Genomic DNA, 23,244 nt, shown 5'->3' with positions numbered 1-23,244 from the left:
GAGGGATGTTTTCTTACCACACATTGGGAAACTTAGCTACAGCTGAGCATTGCTTAACCCCACAGCCTGCTTGAGTATAGTTGCTGACCATGTCCATGTACCGATTTTTTGACGGCTGCTTCCAGGAGGATAACACGCCAATATGGACCACAATCACTGAGGAATGTTTCCTGCACCTTGTTGACCTCATAGCACGAAGATTTAAGGATCTTTTAATGTCATCTGACATCATTTACTGTGTATATTTTTTACTTTAGTTTTTACCTCATTAAGATATTTGTCTTGTCATGTTGCATAGGAATTTCTTAACTTTGAGACAAAGTATATGTTGTTTTATTTTAATTATCTACACATCCCTTGATTACTTAGAAATATATCTAAAAGTAATGACTGAATAAAAATGCAGACCTAAACAAATGTTTATTTAATGTGTGCAAATGTGTCTTGCTGAGCTGGTTATTCCTTTGCAGGTGCAGAGAACTGATGGCGAGACCAGGAAGCAGTACATCACTGAAAGGAAGTTCCCAGCGAGGAGCACCGGGTATTGGTCCGCACACACCGAGCTTTTCCGCCGCCTTTGGGCAGCGATACATCCCTTGGTGTGTGTGATGTGCACCCACTCTTTCTGAAATCCGCCGTCCTCAGCTCAAGGACTGTGCCGAAACTGGTATGTAGACACAGCTTTTCCCCTAAACTGCGAGCTGGCAGTGAAAGAGTTGTGTTTAAGCACACGTCCTACCGGTGCAGGCTTTGTCCCAGAAAATGTGTGCATGCTAACCGATTCTGGCTAATGTTATGAGGCTTTGCTCGATGACCGGTCACTCTTGCAAAGTAATGATACAATGATCTGACAGTACACTGTGCCGCAGCTCTAAAATCTGATTTTGCATTTAATGCTCTAATATTGTGGCAGACTGCAGCGGCCGAAGAGCAGGAGCAGCACTAGAAAACTGGACCTTAGCATTAGCTCTGCCGCTAGTGAAAAGAGACATTAACGTCAAACAGCGCTGCTCGCTATGAAGGAGCTAGGCTAACATGACGTTAGCTGTTCTGTTGTTGAATGTAGCACACAATAATGTCTTAATTTACTCTACCTGTTTTCATGTGTTTATGAAATGTGCACTGAGGTGAGCTAGCTTAAAATTAAAGACCTTTGTGCATTTGTGCATGCAATTTCAGTTAGTTGTTTGTCGCTATAAAAGCGTTCAGGCCCAAATAAGTAATGCATTAAAACGCGAGGCATTAGTATGACTATTATACAATAGAAACTGAGCACAGCTACACCAGCAGGCAGTGTTGTCACCGCCTTAACGTCAATTACACAGCTTTGTAAAACCTTCAGTTTATAAAAGCTCCTTTTAGGGTCTCCACAACACAAAAAACCAAAGCATTGAGACCCAGTTTAAATCCTGTTCACCAATAATCACTGTAAATAATCAGGGGTTTGTACTGTAGGGTAGAAAACCGGTGATGGTACCCACTAATGAGATTTTTCCAGATTGAAAATAACCTGAAGCATGTTTAAAAATTTGTTTTTTTTTTTGTTGTTTTTTTAAAGTCATGTATTCAAAGCAAAAATAAATAAATAAAAATCTAAACAAACTGGCCAAACATTGTGCGCCATGAAGTGAAAGTGATGCCATTAGGGCTGCAGCTATTGATTACTTTCAGAATGGAGTAGTATATCGATTATTCCATCAATTAATCAAGTAATCGAATAAGAAATACTTTTGTATTATTAATGAGAAATAATAAATATCAAAAAGATTTAAAAAAAAAATTTCACGTCTTACCTTTACTCTGTCTTCTTAGAAGGCTTTCTAAAATTAATAGGAGGCAAGTTTTAATGCAGCTGAAAAAAGACATGATGTTGCAGATGTTAATTCATATTAATAATAATTCTGTGTCTGACCTAACAACCCTCAGGTCAGTGGCTCAGAGTTTAATGGCCCTTTTACATTTTAATTGGCTTGTGAAGAAAGCTTTTATTTTTAAACATTAATACAATTTAATGAATAAAATATTTTATATTATTTCACTTTTAGTCTGAAAAATGTTATTAAAGCCTTGGAATAAGTATGGTCTCGTGCACCCCAGGTATTGCTTCCATGTAAAAAAAAAAAAAAAAAAAGCTGTATAATTTAACCAGTCTTGTATCAGACTAACTAACTCACTAAGTTAACAGTTTATCTGCATATTTTAATACTTCTGGAGATTTATTGTAGAAATAAACGGCGGTGGATGGATAAGCTACAAAGTTTGCTTTTCTTCACGTCCAGTGTCAAATGACTAATTACATACTGTATAATATTTAGGTACCTGTGTTTATGCGCCAGTGGCTGGTTCAAATTATGGCATCGGCCCCTTATTGTGGCACCCTCAGATGCAATGAAATGCCATGCAGTTTGAGGGCTGGACCAAATTGTGGCATCAGCCTCTAACTGTGGCACCCATGGTGGAGGCTTACCATGTCATTTAGGGGTGATGCCATGGCTGCTTAGACTAATACCTCAATCTGTTGGGCCGTTTGGGGTGATGCTGTAGCATATGGAGATGATTCCGTGGCATTTTGGGGTGGTGCCGCACACTGCCAAGGCATTTGGAGAGGATAAGTCAGAATTGTTTAAAACCAAACTAGATGAAGTCATTTGTCTGAACTATGTTATTTTCTTTGATTCGTGATTTGGGTGTTTTCTTAGCTTTTTGTTTGATTGCTGTTAAATTGAAGTATTGAGCTAGTTTGTTGATCAGGTCCTTACGGAAGAGGATTAGGGCCACTGGGGGGAAAAAAAGTGGGCACATCTTTTTTTTTTTTTTTTCTTCTTTTCCTGAATTCTGAGAAAAAAGTCAGAATTCTGACTTTTTTCTCAGAATTCTGACTTTTCTGACTCATTCCAAACCATGGCCAACCTAAAAACATTTCCAGACAACCACTATACATTGTGACATTCCAGTATTTCAAAAAAGCTACAGTAAAGACATTATTAAAAAAAACAAAAACACACACCCACACAGCTGTGGCAGCTCAGCTGTTTGGACGAGGTATGTCATGGCACCGTCTCAAAAAGCCGGGATAGGTCGTGGCATCACCCTTAAAACGCTGTGGCATAACCCCAAAATGCCATGTCAAATGGTAGCATCTGAGTATACCACCAGTTTATAATCAATTTATAATCTAAATTCAAGGAAATCAGTTTGAATACACAAAGTCTCTTCTTATTAAGTTTAAGAAATCTAGCTACTTAACATGTTGAGTAATCGATTATCAGTTCTACTAAAAGCAGCCCCACTCCAGCTAGTAAAGCCCTCATCAGGGGTCATTTATTTTATGCTCAGCTTGTTTATTCTTGTAGAACCGAGTGCTGACCAGCTGTATGCCAAATGCAGATTTTGCAGTTATTTTGGTGCAGACTCAGGCAGCGGATGCTCAGATTGCACACCTGAATCGAATTTCTCCCAGTAACCCGTTTTCCATGCATTTGCTGCAGCGATTCTTATCGTTACTTTTTTAATAGGCATAATCAGAAAAAGTAATCACAGATAAAGATCAAATGCCTGTTTCGACAGTTTATCGTGAAATACTTTGGGAACACCATTTTTGTTTGTTTTTTTCTTTCAATAATTAGATCATCCAAGGATCTGTACCTAAGTGGGCCACCATCAGTGATATCTGTGTTTCTTATTTCATCTCAAAGTGGCTGATGGGAGATACGTGTTGTTTGCTGAAGCAGTAACTTTAATGTTTTTCTGTTGTAGGTCCACAATGTCTGAACTTTTTATGGAGTGTGTAGAGGAGGAGCTGGAGCCGTGGCAGAAACAAGTTCCTGAAGTTCACTTGATAGAAGATGATGACGATGAGCCCATCTTTGTTGGAGTGCTCTGTATGTTACACCACATTTTTAGAAATATAAAAACGTCTTATTTTATTGTTAAAACTTTAATGGCACCAATGAATGTATGATAATACAAAAACAGACTAGATTCCTCCACCAAAGCTGAAATTTCCCTGGAGAGCTTCCCTGTGCCCAGATCCAGATTAGTTTGTTAAATATTCGGGAACATCCACACAGTATCGCCCAGTTCTTAATATGCACTTGTAAATATAGGATAACTAAATGTCCACTTTTAACCATTTGGAGACAGGATAAAAGTCCTTTCGAAGAAATTTCTGGCACCAGATCAAATATTGTCTCTGACATGTAGAGCTGTTTGTCCTGCTAGATTGTTTTAGTTTACTCTATAGTATGCCTGATGGCATAAATGAGTACAAGATTCATAGTTTTTTTTTTAAATAATTGGGTCGTGTTTTCTGGAAGGAGACGGTGACAACCCTGTACACCATCTAGTGAAGTTATGAGGAAGTAAATGTGTCACTGACAAAGCCTACAATGGAAAAAAAAAAGCTGTCACGAATAGATGCAGTTCTTTGACTCGTGATCTGAAGCATATCACATCATCTGTCAAACATGATGGTGGTAATGTTATGGCTGCCACGTATGACTGCCAGTAGAACTGAGTCGATGGGGTTTGTTGATGATGTTACTGCAGATTGAAGTAGCAGGATAAATTGTTGAACTGTGTACAGGGTTATACTCTCTGCTCAGATTCACCCACATACTGCAGAACTGATTGGATAGTGCATTATAAAATGTAGGCAGAGAAACCCACAAACTTAAGGTTATGTATATAACCCCGGTTCTCTGAGTAGCATGAGTGAGTGTCTCACTATGGGAACGCCTCCTGCGTGACCTCATCAGAAGCTCAAATACCATTACGCCAGCCCTTACAGGCTGGCTAGGTGACGCCCATGTCAGGAGGGGCCAGTGCCTCCCTATATAATAGGCTGACATAGCGTCAGATGTCATTCAAAACAAGCCCACCTCTTCCTCGCTTCCATAGCAAGGAGGGCGGTCTGGTGAGACACTCACTCATGCTACTCAGAGAACCGGGGTTATATACATAACCTTAAGTTCTCTTTCATAGCATTCGTTTCGTGTCTCACTATGGGAGAAATACTGACTCCCGGATTGCCAGACATGCCTGTTAAGACGACAACTGTCCCCAACAGCACTTCACAGGGGAGAGGCCCCCACCCGGGAAGAACCTGCACTGAGGACTGAATGTGCTAGGTTAGGTGCTGTCACATCTAACCTGTAAAACCTAGCAAATGTATGAGGTGAGGTCCAGCATGCAGCTGCACACACCTCCTGAATAGAAACTCCCCTAAAGAGAGCCCATGAGGTCGCCAGACCTCTAGTGGAATGCGCACGTAAGCCAGCAGGGGGCTGAAGGCCCCTGCTAGTATAGGCCAAGGCAATTGCTCCTACTATCCAATGGGAGAGGCGCTGTTTAGACACAGGCTTTCCCATATGTGGTTTAGCCCAGGACACGAACAGCTGGTCACTTTGTCTGACACTCTGGGTTCGGTCCATGTAAATGCGCAGAGCACGGACTGGACACAAGGTATGCAGCCGCTGTTGCTCCTCTGAGGAGAAAGGCGGTGGGCAAAAGGCCGGCAGTTCTATAGGGGAACATGCACCGACAACCTTCGGGACAAAGGCAGGGTTGAGCCGCATACAGACCCTCGTATTATCCGAGGAGAACTGAATGCATGACTGATGCACTGAGAGAGCGTGTATCTCTCCCACACGTTTAGCAGAAGCTAAAGCAATTAAAAGAGCCGTCTTCAAGGACAGAAATTTCAACTCAACCTGTTCCAGGAGTTCAAATGGGCAACAGGAGAGCGCAGCCAACACTGTGGGAAGGTCCCACGATGGAGCCAACGGCCTAGACGTAGGCAATTTACGCCGTGCACCCTTCATGAAACGGCATATTAAGGGATGCTGGCCAACAGTCTTTCCCTCAAAACCAATATGGCAGGCTGAAATTGCTGCCAAATACACCTTGATGGTGGAGAAGGCTTTACCCTTATCAATCAGGGCCTGAAGAAATGACAGAATCACAGCCACAGAGCACTGAAAAGGGATGGCCTGTGATTCTAAGCACCAGCTTTCAAACACACGCCACTTATGCTCATATAGCGTCCGAGTAGACAATGCTCTAGAACACTGAATAGTGTCGATAACACTATGAGGGAGCCCCACCGTGTTCAGGTTAAACCACTCACGGGCCAAGCCCACAGAGCCAGCCTCTCTGGGTGGGGGTGGAATATTTCCCCCCGTGCCTGAGACAGGAGGTCTCTGCGTAGTGGTAACAGCCAAGGTGGGCTGCACAGCTGCTGAAAAATCTCCGCCAGCCAGTGTTTCCCTGGCCAGTGCGGGGCTATCAGAATCATATAGTGACTTCTCTCACTCACTCTGGCCAGAGTTGGAGAAATGAGGGCCACTGGGGGAAAAGCATAGAGGAGGGTTCTCGGCCACTCGTGAGCTGGAGCATCCACCCCGAGTGGAGCTCTCTGATCGTTCAGCGAGTAAAACAGGGGACACTGAGCATTCCCCCTGGATGCATAAATGTCCACGGTCGCCAGACCGAATCGCAGCCAGATCTGCTTCACCACCTCCGGGTGAAGCTTCCAGTCCCCATACAGCGGGTTGCCCCTGGAGAGAAGATCTGCTCCGCTCCAAAGTTCAAGATCCCCGGCACGTGAGTTGCTCTCAGTGACAGCAGGTGGACACTGCTCCAGACTATCAGTCTGTGTGCCAGCGTGTGTAACTTGGGGGACCCCTGTATGAGAGCATTTGTGTGACAAGTCGCTCCCTGGCGGGTTGGGGCTGCCACCAGCCAATCGTCAATGTACGTGGCCACCCGAATGCCCTTTTTCCTGAGCGGGGCCACTGCTGCCTCGGTGCATTTCACAAACACCCTTGGGCTCAGTGAGAGACCAAAAGGCAGGACTACAAACTCGTATGCCATCCCCTGGAAAGCAAATCTCAGATACTTTCGGTGTGGGGGATATATGGGGATGTGGAAATAAGCATCGCTCAGGTCGATTGATGTGAACCAGTCGCCCGCTCGTACAAACCGTAGCAGCGAGGCGTGCGTCAACATCCTGAACTTGTATGTCCTCAAATGCCGGTTCAGGGCACGGAGATCCAGAATGGCTCTCATCCCCCTCCCCCCTTTCTTTGGCACAAGGAAATACCTTGAATAAAATCCGCTGTGCATTTCCTCGGGAGGGACAATTCTTATAGCTCCTTTGTCTCTCAAGGTGGAAATTTCCTCCAGGAGAAAACTGGCAGACTCGCCCGGAGCACGAGAGTAAACAATTTCTTTGAATTGTGGTGGAGCGACACTGAATTGCAGCCCGTAGCCCTTTTTCAATGTCCTCAGCACCCATGCTGACTGAGTGCAGGTGGCCCAGCTCTTCATGTGGAGAGACAGAGGGCTCACTGGCCACTCCACCGAATATGGCGTTCTGGCGCCCCCTTGTGGTCGCAGCGCGAAACATACGCCATTTCGGCGTCCCGTCACCTCTGTCACAGGCGAGCGAGGTGACGGGCTCATCTGCATCATCACAGCCGTGGAAACGCGAGTCTCCACGGGCTGCGTTATGGCAGACGGTGCTCCGTTTTTCAGCATGTTTGATTTTCTCATGTGTTTTGCAACACTCGACAGCGCCCTCGGCAAACTGCCTGGATGCGCGTGTCGGGGCTTTTTAAATACAGAATGCATGAGAGAAGTGCTCGTGAAACAACACTGCGAACTTTGGCTCTCTTTCCCTCTGGCGGGTCCGGTGACAGGAACGCCGGCCCGAGTCAAGCACTCTGTGTGGAACATGTCCCGTTGAACTTGCTCTGGAACGGAGCTGGGAGGCGGGAGGGTGGCCCATGAAGGGGGGAAACTGGGTTCGCTCCCGCCTAGAGGAGAGGCTGTCAGGCCGGCCGCTTCTTCCTCCTCACGATCGCGGCAGCGGGGGGAGGAGGAGGGGCCGCTTGAGGTCTGGCCTGGGGAGACTGCTTCCGAGTCCATGGATTCTTAGGGGCCCCGGCAGCCTGGGGGGCTGCTTGCGTCTTAGGCACTTTGGGAATCCTGAAAGCGGGGACCGGGCGAGACGCTGCCTGCGCGAATGACTGGCGCGGCGCTGCTGGGGTGGCGTGCTGGGCCCTCCTCGGCAGGCAGAGTTTCAGAGCCTCATCATCTCTCTTTTTCTCCTCACATCTCTTCTGCATGGATGTAACAGCCGCACCGAAGAGACCGTGAGGGACGACAGGGGTGTCGAGGAGTTCCTCTTTTTCCTTAGTCGTCAGGTTGGTGAGCCCGAGCCAGCGTGCTCGCTCCTGAAGAACCATGAGGCCCATGGCTCTCCCAGTAGCCTGTATGGCTACCTTGTGGAGGCGGAGGACGTGGTCAGTTATAACGCAGATTTCTTCCCACACTGTGGTATCTGTGTTAGCTGTCATGTCCTCTTCTAGCTCAGCTTGGTAAGCCATTAGCATAGAAGAGGCGTTGTGGGCTCTTACTGACAGAGCCGCTGCCTTGTAGCACTTATCTGTAAGGCTAGACTGGAAGCGGTCTGTTTTGGAGGGGAGAGATGGGGCCGATGAGGACAGAGACGTCTTCGGGTGAAGATGGCTCGCCACCAACGGCTCCACTTGTGGCATCCGGCGGAGGCCGATAGACTCCATCCCCTCACAATCCAGCAGGGAGCTCCCCACAATGGGGTGTTTCTCGCTGCAAGGTTTTGCTTTCCACGTCACCGCTATCTCATCGAGTAGCTCAGGGAAAACAGGCAACACATGCTTCCCCGTCTTTTTCGCCTTCGGCAATTTCTTACCGTCAAAACGAGACTTGACAACCTCTGTTTGTATGGCGGGCCACGGGATGTTGAGCCTAGCGGCTGCGCGCTTGCACATGTCCTGCATGTCGAGATCCAGGGGAGACGGCGGTGTCGGTTTTTTCAACCTCGCCGGTAGCCGAGGGCTTTGCAGCCCAGCTGATGCTAGCCAAGGAGGTGGAATCTTCCTCCTCGCCGTCGTCAGACAGCAGGAGCTCCGAGTCAGCCGACTCATCTCCGTCCTCGTTAGCATCTCCTCCCCAGGTGACTCCAGCATCGCGGAAAAACACACGATCTCCGTGTGCCTCCAGCGACGGGAAAGCGGTCGCGATGGGCTGAGGGTCTGCCTCTGCCCAGCTCGGCCCTGGCGTTGCGGCCAAATCATCGGGCATCTCAGTTTCTCCTTGCGCCGCAGCAGCCTCACACAGCAAAGGGTCGCCACCCGACAGGTTAGCCTGGCGAGCTAGCCTGCGGCGGAGTAGTTTGCGTGGGAAAGCCGCGCAGTGGATACAGTCGTGTGCAGGTGTCAGGGCAGCCTGAGCGTGAGATAAGCCCAGGCATGCCGCACACACGGGGTGTGTATCCCAGGCAGAAATCTTCTTGCCGCAAGGACAGAGTTTTGCAACTTCGTTGGCCGTCGTAGCCATGGTTAGCTAGAGGGTTGCGCACGTTAGCGAGACTGACACTGAGTGCGGAGAATATTGCTATTCCTCGCTAACGTGGGTTGAAAAGTGTTGCTACTTTTCTACAGGTATTGCTACCTAATGTGTAAAACCGCTAGCCTCGAAGGGTATTGCTACCTGATGGTGAAGCTAGGGGTACCTTTATTAGCAAAGTGTTGCTACTTCGCTTTCGGAAAGTATTGCTACTTCCCTGGGTGAAAGTATTGCTACTTGGCACCAGCACTAGCTACAGAACAGTATTGCTACTGCTTGTATGCTAGTGGACAACTGAAAAGCTGGGAACAAAGCGCCCGGTGACCGAGTTGTTCACTCGAATCTGTGGACAGTTTAGCTTTAGCACCCAATAGCACAGTTGTCTACAGGCTTCTGTGAGAAGCGAGAAGAGGTTTTTGAATGACATCTGACGCTATGTCAGCCTATTATATAGGGAGGCACTGGCCCCTCTTGACATGGGCGTCACCTAGCCAGCCTGTAAGGGCTGGCGTAATGGTATTTGAGCTTCTGATGAGGTCACGCAGGAGGCGTTCCCATAGTGAGACACGAAACGAATGCTATGAAAGAGAACTGCAAGTTGTACCAAACACAGTTCGGATGTATAAATGTCCCTATATTGTCCCAGCATCCAGAGGAGAAATAGTGTACATTTAATTTTCTGTAACTCGCTATTTTTAGTAAATCGCAGCTCATTACAGAAGTTTTTTTTCTAGGGTTTTTACTTGTTGTCCAGCAAGTTGCACATATTGCCTGCTAAAATTCTAAGTTTTCAATGCTTTGACTTTGTTTCTGGTTGTTGTTGTTGTTGAATTGCCTATTTTTGCCCCCCTTAATGTTCTCACAGCGAATAACCAGAAGGATGGAAAGCCTTCTAACCCTCCGACTCCTCAAAGGAAAAGTGCAGCGAAACAAGAAGTAAAGTGCCCCCCTCCTCAACCTGCTGTGGTCCCCTCACCAATAGTGCTGCCATTGAATATACCTGGGAAAACAAAGAGTACTGTACCAACCAGTCTGACAACAGTAACTCCACAGCCTGTTATTGTCAATAATCAGGTATTTTTGCATTTAAGTGTTTCTAAATACCAAAAAACTAAATGATAAGAGCAGGCAGAAGGAACAGAAGCTGATAAGGGTGATTTTTGTTTGTTTTTTTCAGGGCTTTATTGTCACTTCTCCACAGTTAACAAATAGCAGTGACTTTATTGCCTCTTTTGGGGCCGCGTATCCCCCAAGACCATCAATTACAATCATTCCAGGTAAATCTCAGTTTAATATAGTAATCTTTTTGTGAGTAAATCTTCATTGCACTATATTTTGTTTGTTTATTTTCTTTAGTTTGAGTCTTGCAATGCCAAGTGCGTATCCTGTTGCTTACAGCTGGTCAGCAGCAGATTTTTCAGCAGGTCTCTCCAGCCACAGTCATACCTGGCGCTGTCCACAGGCCACAGGTGCAACAAATTAGCAACAATGTTGTGACACTGTCAAATGTCCAGAGTCCTGCTGTATACTCAACACAGCCTAGTCAGCTTCAACCAAACAGATCCACCTCACAACCTCTTCAGACCTTTTCTATGTCTGCAAAGGACACCAATAGCAGAGGTAATGCTCTAAAAGTTAGCTATTTTGCTTTTCCTGATTTTTTTTTTCTGCCACGTGTACATGTTTTGTAGTGGTGGTTCCTCATATTAAACACAGCCAAAGTTTCAGATAATGAGGTCCGTATTTGTGCAAATAGTCTTTATTAGTCAAAAGCTCTAGCTCACACCTTAATGAAGAGCAGTGAAATAGAAAAAAAGTCAACTTTAAGGGGGGAGGAGGTTAAAATGTATTGGTTCAGAAAGCGCAGGAATTGTTGGATTATTTTGATCTATGAATCATGCGAAGCTACTCTTGTAGAACTTAGAACATATAACTTTTATTGTCAGTATACAGTTGCTTGCACAGTGAAATTAAGTAGCAAGACCACAAAGATGCAAAAGTAAAGAAAACAATATACCTCTTCACAACCTCTTGCTGTGTATACCTCTTGTGTATGTTTATTGTAGAGTCTAGGGATAAAAATGTGGAACTGTGACAAAAAAAACTGTGTTTTTAGCCTCAGGCAGCTGGCAGTGACTCAATTATCAATTGTTTTACATTTTGGTACAGATCAGAGCTTACTGAAACGAGGACTGGCACCACAGGAAATGGACAACGTAGCAAAAAAATCAAAGCCTGACTTGTGTAAGTTTTATTGACATTTATTTTTTAAAACTCAAAAAGATTCTAATCCAAGTTCCTGCTGTATTGCTGTAAGTTTAACCTTCAGTTCCTTTTCTGTAGCACCACAAAAAGTAGTCATCAGAGTGGAAAATGGCATGGTAAAGAGAAAGTGTCCCAATTGTCAAGAAGAAATTCTCACAGAGGAAGCTCTAAAATATCACATGATGGTGAGTAAAACCCTGGTAAGAATATGTTATTGTCAAATGGGATTATATGAAATAATTATATAAAATAATGTTTTTAAAAGCCCGTCAGTTTTAGCAAACGATCATTCATGTGTTGGTTTCCATGAAAAATTAATATGTTTAATCCGTTTATGTCAGAACTGCCGTGCCAACGGAGGAAGCACAGCTCCAGCGGCCCTGAACACGAACTCAAACAAGCGCATCATGCTGGTCGCAGATTTCTATTACGGTAACTTTGAGGGAGACGTGCAAAAGAAGGAGGCACAGAAGACCAACACCACCTTTAAGTGCCAGAGCTGCTTAAAAGTTCTCAAGAATAATATCAGGTAGGAAAATTTGCTTTCATTCTTAAGTAGATAGCCATAATTTTTCTTTATGAATTGTCATTTTTCCCACAAAGAGTGCAGACTTCTTGCTGATTTCAGCATTTTGCCTTTGTAAGTTTGAATTATTTACATTATTTTATTGGTTCCTATTGGCTGGCACCACACGTAAAACAACAGGACGCAAATACACAGTAATTAAAGCATAATGAATGGTGCACATCCATAAATGTCAGCAATGACTTCTGCCACTTGCGCAAGTTACATGAAAAGCTCTACAAAGATTCCCCAAAAGTCTAAATCAGACCTTACTCCTTGATTGGTACATATGCCACTATATTAATATGCATAATATCCTCCTGAGAACTGAGGAAATTGATTTAATGATTTCCTGCCTCTTTCGAGCTCAAAGAAGCCACCCAAACATATGAGATGTCATTGGAAAGGCCAGCATGTCCTCTGTGAGCACATCGGCACCTAGTAAGGGTAGCTCAAACAAGTCAAAAGATATAGAAAGAAAACAAATGTCCAAAATAGAGGAAAAAATGAATAGGCTGGGTCTCAGGAGGATATAATGTACTATATATTTACAAATATTGGTTTGTTTTTGTGTGTGTTTCCTTGTCACTAAATAGAAATTAACCAGCATATATTTGCTCCAAATATCCATTAGATTGGGTCGTCATGTTATTGTTTTATAGTAGTAATTGGGCTTCCTGCTTTAAGGAAGTCTGAGCAGCTCGGCTTACAGGTGGCTGCTCACCTCATAACCAGGCTAATCGCTTTCTGCTGGGGAACATCTGATTGTATTACAGTAATAAATAGGCAGGTTGGTCTAGTAGTAATTATTCAACTTTAGTATTCTGTTTTGCTCAGTAATAGGAAGGCGTACGGATACTGATCTAAACTCCAATGGTATTGTTAATTTGTGGGAATTATATTTTGAAATCAACATTCCCTTCTTGAAGGGGAGTAAAGGCAAAACCATCTGCCTTTTGCAACTCTAACATGGATTTGAATAAAGTATTAGTGAATATTTATGGTGTTTATAGACAGTGCTGTAGTGTTTGGCTTGTTTTGTCTACACATATAATGTTCAAAAACCAAACTGAGTTTTCAAGGACTTTGTGTCCAGTGCCAATAAAACAAAAGAGAGGATGGGGAGGGAGGTTATCTGCCTCTGCCCTAACTACAGCTTTTGTCTCAGATGGATGACAGTATCTGACCATTTTCCCTCATGGGCGTAGAGATGAAAAATGACTGCTAGTTTAGGTGGCGTAAGAAGTGCTCCTTTGATTAAATAACTTTGCTTCAGAACAGTGGGGCAAAAAAAGCTTCTGTAAGCTGCTTTTAATGGGAGAACACATTTGTACTGCAACCACACTCTCACAGCGGAGGTCAGAGTTCAGCCACATAAAAATTTCTATTAGGGGAGCTGAGGTAGCAGAATGTGCAGGCTGAAAAATGGGCCATGCCTCGTCAGGGCAGCAGTGGCAGGTAGCTGAGGAGGTGCTCAATGCAGCCGTGGGGCACTGTATCATTAAGCAAAACAAAAATCTTTGTGTAATTGCTGATATTATAGCAGCCATTATACATGCTTAGAAAGTGAAGCGCGAGCAGAGAGCTTCATTTATCTTAAAAACCTTTGGGACCTGGATCCGGTGCATGTACACAGGCCATGAATATTTAATTTTCCCCCCACAAAGCTAAAGTTGATGCTGTTTTAGTGCACCTATTTTCTCTTTAAAGATAAATCGTGATCAAATTTGTTCAAGTCCGCACTTGTGTATTTATTTATTCAACCTTGAGCTGTTTGTGCTGACCAAATGCAAACATTGTTATGATGAATGAATGGAAGGGCTGTGTGGAAAATACACTTAAATGTAAAGTAATAGCTCACCTAATAGTTTCTGGCTTATAAATTAATTCTTTAATGTAGCAGCTTTGAAAATGTAGGGCTTAGACAACCAGCAGTATACAGATGTGGAGTAAGTTCAATTAGCATGCACTGTAGCTGATCTCAACAGGTTTAAGCTGATCTTTAACTATTCAACAAATATATAAGTGGCCTGCCAAAATTTTCAATCAGTAGTACCAACACTAATATCTTGAAAATATATTTTTGTTATGGGTTAGATTTAACCAATTTAAATACATTTAAAACAGGGTTAATAATGAGCAAAAACTGAACTGTAAAGTCAGAACACCTGTTCATCATATAAAGTATATTTGTGAACAATTATAGAAACACTTCCTTTCGTTTATAACCTGAAATTAACTTTTTTTTTAATTAATTAAAAAAAATGTTACTCTTAGTTTACTCACTCCACCTTTTGTTTCTTAGGATTCAGGATTCAATATTACAGGTGCAACAAATATAATAAGACATGAATGGGGGGGAAAAAAAGTTTAAATTATATGAAAACATTAGTCAAAGTATGAAAAGCAATTATTAAGATTAATTTTGCATTCCAGCAGCAGGTGTTCTGGGCTAGAATGAATAAATACGGGTAAATGCATCCATTTCATACTTTCTAAGGTTTCAATCACACAGGGCTAGAGACCAGTTGGCAACCTCCAGTAACTTGGTAACAACTGGATGATGAGTGGTTGCTTGAGGTTGCTGGCTGTTGCTAGGGGATATCAGTTGTAATGATATGATGCTACACTGAAAGCCTCATTGTGATTTCTTTGGTAATGAGCAGATTAACACAGTCACCTGTGCTTTGCACAAAAGTCGTGTCTGCAAACACTCAGCAACTACTCACTGATCTGTAACAAAGATGAAAACGTGACGAAAACCAGAAACGGCCGTTTGCCTTCAGAGCACAGTTGTGCCTCAACGCTAAAACCAAAAGGTTTCAAAACTTTTTCGATGAAGGCGATTGCTCTTTCTAGCCTGCTTCATGCTTTTCACAGGTTCAATTCCACTCTGCAAATAATTAGAGTGTTTGCAGACAAGCTAGCATCTTTTATGGGCAAGCGATGCTAGCAACCAAAGCAATCACTAAAAAGTATACATCTTTGTGACCAACTATTTGCGAACCAGTTGGGAACACCGATTTTTCTTAGCAACCTGTTCTGAGTGGTCTCTAGGTCTTTACTGAGGCCTGAATCGTCAGTTCAAATAAACATCAGCAGTCTGTTCTTGATAACAGTTAAAAGCTGGCTAATTGTTCAAAGGCTGCCACATGCTAACGAGTTGATTGACATTTCCGTGCTCTGTGTGTTTCCACTCTTCGCTGCAGGTTCATGAACCATATGAAACACCACTTGGAGCTGGAAAAGCAGAACAGCGAGAGCTGGGAAAGCCACACAACCTGCCACCACTGCTACCGACAGTACATGACCCCGTTCCAGCTGCAGTGCCACATCGAGAGTGCTCACAGCCCAATTGAATCCTCAAGTATAACACGATGATTCATGAAGCTCATTCTGGCTTTTTGGTTAGAAATTTATTTTCCATATCTGATTTTATTCTATTTCTTTCCCTTTTAGCTAATTGCAAGATATGTGAGCTGGCGTTTGAATCAGAGCAGGTGCTTCTGGAGCACATGAAGGGAAACCACAAACCTGGGGAAATGCCTTACGTGTGCCAGGTCTGCACTCGTCTTAGGGTTACAGTTTCTTTTAATGTGTGCAGAGAATCGGTGGCCAGTACTGAATTTGTGGTTTTACTGCTTCCACAGGTTTGCAATTACAGGTCTTCCTTCTTCTCTGATTTGGAGACACATTTCAGGAGCGTCCACGAAAACACAAAAGACCTGCTGTGTCCCTTCTGTCTCAAAGTTCTTAGAACTAGTCATATATACATGCAGCACTACATGAAACATCAGGTATGAAGCTAAGTTCACGCTCAGTTTGAAAGCCTTTCAGAAACAGATGTCAGTTTTAACTGCCGCAGTGCAAAATACAGTTTAGTGAATTCAGATTTTCTCCAGGAAATTTTAAACATTTACAGGCTTGGACTTGTTTTTGGTTCCTGCCATTACCTCCAAGTTTGAATTGATTTAGGTGTCTGCCGAGCACACAAGTGTAATACATAAAAGCTTCCACAATAAAACCTGCTTCTCTTGCCCTACAAAGCAATAAATTTGGTTGAATTAGAACCCAAAAAAATTAATTGCCACTCTATTAATAGAAGTGAAATTAGTCTGTTTCGTACTTGTTACACTCTTTCAGCGAATCCAAATGAAACATATCAGCTATTAGCCTCCCATAGAACCACTTATTAATCACATTTTTTTGTGTTTCTGCCCCCCCATTTCAGAAAAAAAAGATCCATCGCTGTGGAAAATGTAGACTGAATTTTCTCACCTACAAGGAGAAAGTGGAGCACAGGACTCATGTCCACAAGACTTTTAGGAAGCCTAAAGCCCTGGAGGGTCTTCCTCCTGGTACAAAGGTCTGAGGCAGTCATAATAAGAACTGTGCTATTATGTTAAATGTTAAAAAAATATAAATTTGATCCAGTGTTGTGTTCTCACTGCAGGTGACCATTAGAGCTTCCCTCACAGGAAAGTCACCTGCACTGCCGGTGTCCCCTAAGCAACCTGGTTTTGTCGTCAGTACAGAAAGTCTGAGTGTGAATCATCCAATAAAACCTCATGTTACTGTATCTAAGTCTAAACCAACCACCTCAGAAACAGGAAAGGCAAAGATGCCTCAGAGCAAGAAGCAAAACCCTCAGTCCAAGCACAACCTGGCACTCAGGAATCTCAGGTTGGCAACTTGTCACACAGCACTCAGGAGCCGACTCTAAAGATGTGCAGCATGTAAACATCAGTGAAGATCAATTTAGATTTCAGAGTGTTCTTTTTTTAAAACCTCACTTGGTATGATAACATTAGAACTGCCACGAAGGTTCAGCCATTTCTTCAGATCTGAAACTCGAGCTATTCAGGTCCTCTGGATTTCGCTCTTTATTTGCTTGGATTAGTTCACACTCTGGACTCTTGGCTCATTTCAGCTTCAGCTACGCTGCTTCGCACAGCCAACAGCCTGATCAATATCTCAGCAGTCCTTATTATAAAACGTTTCACAGACAAAACCATCACAGACTTTCTTATTTCAGGATTTAATGTGACCCATGTCTACCTGTTGTAGCTGTGTGTTGTCACCAGGGGGCGGTGTCAGATGTGTAAAAAAAAAAAAACATCTGCTAATGTTGGCTGTTGTTCCTCCTCTGCTTGTGGACTGCTATTCGTTTTCTTGTTAAAGACAGCTTTTTCCAACCAATCAGTTTTTGACATTTTCATGGCATTATAGCATCAATCGCTCTAGTTGTAGTTGTCTCTTGTTGGATTACTTGTTCCTGCGTTCCACTGTAGGTGGTGTAAATAAATACATTTGGACTCTTTTAAACTATTGTGAAGTCGCAAACGTTGAGCCCTTAATACAATTTGAGCTGATGCAAATTTATTAAGAAGTTAAATATCAAGACCCTTTAAAATGACTGTAGTCTTTAAATAAATTAAATGTTTACACTGCAGTCTTCACTAAAGTGCAGATCATTTATCTTAATGACACAATGGGTCTTTTGCATGTGGTTAAAATTGCACCACAACCACTAACATGGAGCCCCACCTCTTGGGTATCCAAGGCAGGGTGGGAGCAAATTAATGGAGGTTATTAAAGCCCCGCAGTACACAAAATAAATGACTGTATTTCTAATTAATTTTCTGGACACTCTTCATTAGGCTGAGTAAAAATAACATGGAGTATAGCAGGATTCTTGTCTTTTAAAAAATTAATGTGTGTGTGATATTTGGCTAATTAGGCTCAGTAATCAACAGCGATTCGCTGGCTTCAGTCACATTATTTGGGCTTTTAAGCAGATCAGACATAAGATGATTTAGTGGTAGAACAAGTCGGACTGTACAATTAGAAACCTACAGACCTCTCAGCAGACAATTAACGCATCATACTAATGAGAAATTCAAATCATCATTAACAGTATCTTAAAGTGTTACATTTTGTGTTTTCAGTGCTAGCGGAGGGATTTACACATGCATCGAATGCAACGCACACGTGGACGACTTTTTCTCTCATTTCCCAATGGTTTCCAGTTGCGGCGCATGCAAATATCGCACAAGTTGCAAAGTTTCTATCGGGAATCATATGATAAGGTCAGCAAGACCCTGATTTCCATTGATATTTGAGTGACTTTTAACATCTGCTGACTTTTTTTTATGACAAAGCTTTCTTTCTTTTCTTTTCTTTTTTTAAAAAAAAAAAATCAGATTTCACAGCACCATCACCAAGAACAGATTTTTGAAAATGGATCACAAGAAAAATTCATTGGCCTCAAAGTAAGAGTACTTCTCAAGTTATACTTTCACTTGGCAGTAAATCTGAGTTAAAATAGTAATAAAATTTCTTCTTCTGTTTTCAGGTTCACGTTGGTTTGTCTCAACTGTGACCTTCTCGTCGATGCATCACGTGGCGACCTGATGACCAAACATTTAAACGATCGGCCGAATCACGTATGCAAAGTCATAGCTGAGAAAGGTTTGTGTTTGTCTTTCACTACCGCTGGAGTCATGGGCAGTGTTTAGTTTCACAAGTTGCTTGAAAAAGTTGTTTCTTGTTTTTAACCCAGCAGATATGAAAGCCAAAGATCGCGTGTGAGTAGAAACCGCTCCCAACATTTACATGTTGTGATTTGTAGTGAATCTCTGAAACACACTGAAGACCTAAAGAAAATGCACTAAATACTTAAAGGGGCACTCTTTTCAATTTATAGTTTGCTTTCATGAAGTTGAACAACTTGCAACAGACTTTAACAGATTAAAATATAGTCAAAATAGAGACATAACAGAGATTGAGATATCTGTATATCATACACCTCGATTAACTCCAGCGTCTGCAAAGGTAGAATCTCTTATATTCTGTTATTCAGTCCTGTTATACTTTATACAAAACTGAAATAACCTCACAATTACATGAATCGTAGACAATAGTAACTGACTTGCTGTGGAGAATAATTCAGGGCTGAATATCTGTCTGTGTGTAGATGTTATCAAAGAGGTGAGGGAAAAAGAGGTTTGTTAGAACTTTTTACCATCATAAACGACATCAATTCATCCAGATTTGTGAATGTGATAACTTCAGAACAAAGTGATGTAGGATCTTCAAATTGATACCATAGGTGTAGTTACTAAAACTCTCAGACAAGTTTGAATCTCTTTAAACTCATAGTTGGGGTCAGAGGTCAGATTTTCTGAAAATCTTGCAAATACGATGCAGTAATCTGCTAGGAGGCAGAGGGATACCACTGGCCACCATCAGCATGTTTTATTGTGTCTGCAGTATTTGGCCTGCATGTGGTCATTTTATTTGAGACAATAACCTTCAGTAACCTTACAGTGTTATAACTGGTTACATTGCAGCTTATGTAATATCCCTCTCAACTAGTTGCAGCAGATGGTTGAGCTTGGTTCATTCAGACGTTTCTTCCTGTCATAAAGTACTTCCTCAAAATAGGTCTTTTGACTGCTAAATTTTATAGTTAACATTTTAATATTTACACTGGACCTTAATTTGATACATTTTGTATTTACTGTCTTTTGCTTCTGTTTTGTGTCGAAGTTACATTGTGTGTGAAATGGAGTCTACACACACAATCCACACTCTCTATAGTGAATGTTTGCAGGTGCATCTTTGAGAATAGAATTAGCAGAAAGATATACGATACAAATGCGTTGGATTTTTTGGATTTTTGTGAGATAGAAAAAATGAGAAAAAATATGTGAAGTTTAAAATTAATAAATTACTTATTTGGAAGTGTGTGTAAGTCATTTTCAAATAATCAAAACTTGACACATGATACTCGTTAAAACCAAAAACTACTGTTTGTGAGGACTGTATACATGACTCTGACTCTTTTCACAGCATTAGTCTTTTTTTTCCCAAACCTGAAAAAACTTGGTGGATGAAGCAATTTAAAAAAAAAAAAAATAAAATCCTGCAATTTACACTTCTTCCACTAATGCACAAAGCTGCAAACATTGCAGCTTTATTTACAGCTCAGTCCAGAGCAGCTGTTTCATGGGACCGACAGGTCTTACAGTAGGTCAAGTCACTGATGAGGACAGTGTAGCAAATTAAGGCCTAAAACCGAACCAACATGCTCTGTCTTGTGATTTGTGACTAATAAACATGTGGACGTAGGAGTGCCCCTTTAAGATGACTTAGTAAAACATTAAGAGGCAAATTTATTATTAATAAGTGTGTCATATCTATAGATAATAGGGGTGCAACAATACTTGTATCGACATTGAACCGTTCAATACAGTGCTTTCGGTTCGGTACGCATATGTATCGAACAATACAAAATATTTTATTTATTTTATCAACTTTTCTTCTGACGATGCTGTCTGTGTTGAGCGCTCAGTGGATCTGCGTTCGACTACTGAGCGCAGCGCAAGCTAGCAAGACAGAAGCTAAGTTCGTTGCAACATGGCAAATTGAACCTCCCCCACCCTCATTCAGATCTGGCGTTTGGAACTATCTTGGTTTTCATGTGAAGTATGACCCTGATAGTAAGCGCGTCATGGACAAAAGTAAAACAGTGTGTCGGATGTGCCACGCAATGCTCAATTGGTGGGAACTAGTGCGTTAGCGCAGTTAGCTTGTTAACGTGTTGACTCCGTCCAGCCCCACGCACGGGGCGATCCGCGGTAACTTGTTAACGGAGATTTGCCGCGTTATGACGTTATTGTCATTTTAAGGAAATTAACGCTGACAGCACTAGTGGGAACACAACGAATATGACTGCACATTTACTCCGACATCATCCTAGTGCAAAGACAAGTGGAAGCAGACAAAAACAGCAAGCACGCATGCTACAAACTTTACCCGAGTCATTTAGACAGCCGTTAGCACATGATTCTCCTTATGGGGACCTGATATGTTTAATACGCTGCTGAGAATAAACCCCAGAAGAAGCGTATAGTACAGCTTTTATTTTGGAAAGAGCCCATTTCTCTGTAATAAACTCTCTTTTCCAAAGATGAGTAATTTCTTGATCAGATAGATTTTTATTATTATTTTGTTGTTTCAGCAACATTAAATTTAAAAACTGTACTTTTGAGTTAAAATATATATTTATAATTTTAATAAATGACAAATTAAAAAGGCATGAACTTTTTTTTTTTGTATCGAACCGAACCGTGAATTTTGTGTATCGTTTCACCCCTAATATATAACTGTTCATGAGTAGGTTCATATTTTTTTAAATTGTTGGTAGAAAATGCATGCTAGCTGAACGTCAATCTGAAGTACGTCGTTATAATGCCGTCTTCTTCCCTTCACACAGGCAGCTCATCGTGGGGCAGCCAGCCAAAGTCCAAGTGTACGTCTTGACAGCCTCACCTGCTCAAAAACCAAAGGAAACGGACCCGAAACAAGCTGAATGTGTCTCATCTGGAGGTGCAGCCATCGGCACTGTTGACAAACCAGAATTAGAGTCGCCGTTACCAGCAGGAGATCAGAAGGAGATTTCCACAGGAACAAGTGTTATCCAGGCTTCCTCTGAAGGTGACTCAAAGACGTCGGTGCTGCCCGCTTTACCATCTTCCTGCACACCTGACCTCTGTGACGAGATCTCAGAGAGCAGAGATGAGGAAGATCAGTGTCCCGACTCTGTGTCTGCGGCAGAGAGTGCGACTGTGGACCAGCAGCCTCAGTCAGATTAAACCTGTACAGACTAACTAAACAATGACTTCCCGTTATTCAGAAAACACCTCACCAGTGTTTCTCTTACAGACATCAAATTTATGATGTTGCTTTGGCTGTTTTGCGGATTCCTGACAGTTAAATGGAAACTAGATGTAAAACGTCTTTATATTTGTGAATAAAAAAATAAAAAAAAGTAGATCCAGTAAAGTTTTATTTACCCTGCAAAGTTGATCAGGAGTATTCCCACTAAATATTTTTGATTCTTTTGTAAGATCCTCCCAACACACAAAGTGTCTGGCGCCCTGCCGGCCTAAAGAGGGCAGTGATTGTCAAAAAATCTTGACACATAAATTTGTCAAGACCACCAGATTTCCTTAAAAAGAAATCCCACTTCACGGCACAGAATGCTCAAATTACTTATACCTAAATTCTGCATGTAGTCCTCCTAAAAGTTTGCCTGCAAAAATATTGTAATTACTGAATGTTTAAGCAGCTTGGGCCCATCCATAGGTTTTCCTGGTGTTTTGTATTAATTAGGATAGGAGGAAGAGGATCAAGGAAGTGAGAGGCAGTCAAAGTGTTTTGGGTTTTTAATGTGTGGTTGCTACTATTGTGTATGTGCTTTTTATTTCCTTTCATTTTTTATTTGTAATGAACCTCAAAGCTGCTCCCTTTATATAGAGTCAGGTTGCTGTGCAGCAAGTGTAAAAATGTTAAAGTGATGTAGCACATATTTACCTTGATCACCTGCTGGTTTTAAGTAAGTTTACCAACACTAAGACATCTGATTTAAACCATTAGGAAAATACGTGGAATGTTGTTTTTTTTTTGGGGGGGGGGGGTTCCCTCCCCGCATGGAAAGTGATCTCAGCTCTGTGAAAGGTTTGCGTTTTAAAGGTGAACATAACCTGAATATTTTAGCATTGAGTGAAAAATTAGGTAGATTTCACTGTGTTAACTGAGTTGACAGTTCCATCTTATAAAATAAATACCTTTGGATTAGGTACTAGATGGGTTTTGATTTACAATTACTGGGGGGGGGGGGATCTGGAAATATTTTTTACAATACTGTGTGTTTGTTTTACTTGGCTTGAAATGTCAGAAGGTTTGTTTAAAAAAACAAAAAAACAAAAAAAAGATCTTTCACTTGTACAGTACAGCAAGTTTGTAAATGCATCTATGTCTATTAAGGCGCTATAAATGTACCCCCATCCAACCTGTTTTTAATACATTCCTATAAAACTATGGTTCCCCTTAGAACACATTTTCCTCTGATCAACATTCTTGGCTTAGATCCAAGTGTTCCTCTTCTTTGTTATGTAAATAAATCTTTAATACAAGCCAGTTTGAGTGTGATTTGTTTGTTGGCCACATACACCTCT

At 42.2% G+C, this 23,244-nt stretch overlaps 1 protein-coding gene across 3 annotated transcripts; it reads left to right on the top strand.

Annotated features, from left to right (window-relative positions):
- The first annotated feature begins 521 nt into the window (after positions 1 to 521).
- znf280d (zinc finger protein 280D) lies at positions 522 to 23,206 on the top strand. Of its 3 annotated transcripts, none has more exons than XM_040011391.1 (18): positions 522 to 667; positions 3,757 to 3,881; positions 10,256 to 10,464; positions 10,568 to 10,667; positions 10,789 to 11,010; positions 11,560 to 11,634; positions 11,734 to 11,840; positions 11,997 to 12,184; positions 15,430 to 15,587; positions 15,680 to 15,780; positions 15,871 to 16,017; positions 16,452 to 16,586; positions 16,674 to 16,903; positions 18,169 to 18,309; positions 18,424 to 18,492; positions 18,576 to 18,691; positions 18,783 to 18,807; positions 21,501 to 23,206. In XM_040011391.1, the coding sequence occupies exons 2-18, from the start codon at positions 3,764 to 3,766 to the stop codon at positions 21,877 to 21,879; spliced, it is 2,520 nt and encodes an 839-aa protein (XP_039867325.1). In that variant the 5' UTR covers positions 522 to 667; positions 3,757 to 3,763; the 3' UTR covers positions 21,880 to 23,206. The 3 variants fall into 3 exon arrangements, with proteins under 3 accessions (XP_039867325.1, XP_039867328.1, XP_039867326.1); XM_040011392.1 differs by having other exon boundaries at positions 523 to 667; positions 18,786 to 18,807; XM_040011394.1 differs by lacking the exon at positions 18,783 to 18,807 and having other exon boundaries at positions 21,501 to 21,658.
- Positions 23,207 to 23,244: the final 38 nt, after the last annotated feature.

The sequence above is a fragment of the Simochromis diagramma genome, unplaced genomic scaffold (genome assembly GCF_900408965.1).
Source record: "Simochromis diagramma unplaced genomic scaffold, fSimDia1.1 OVJJ01000603.1, whole genome shotgun sequence".
Lineage (NCBI taxonomy): Eukaryota > Metazoa > Chordata > Actinopteri > Cichliformes > Cichlidae > Simochromis > Simochromis diagramma.
This window is presented reverse-complemented; position numbering and strand designations above follow the sequence as displayed.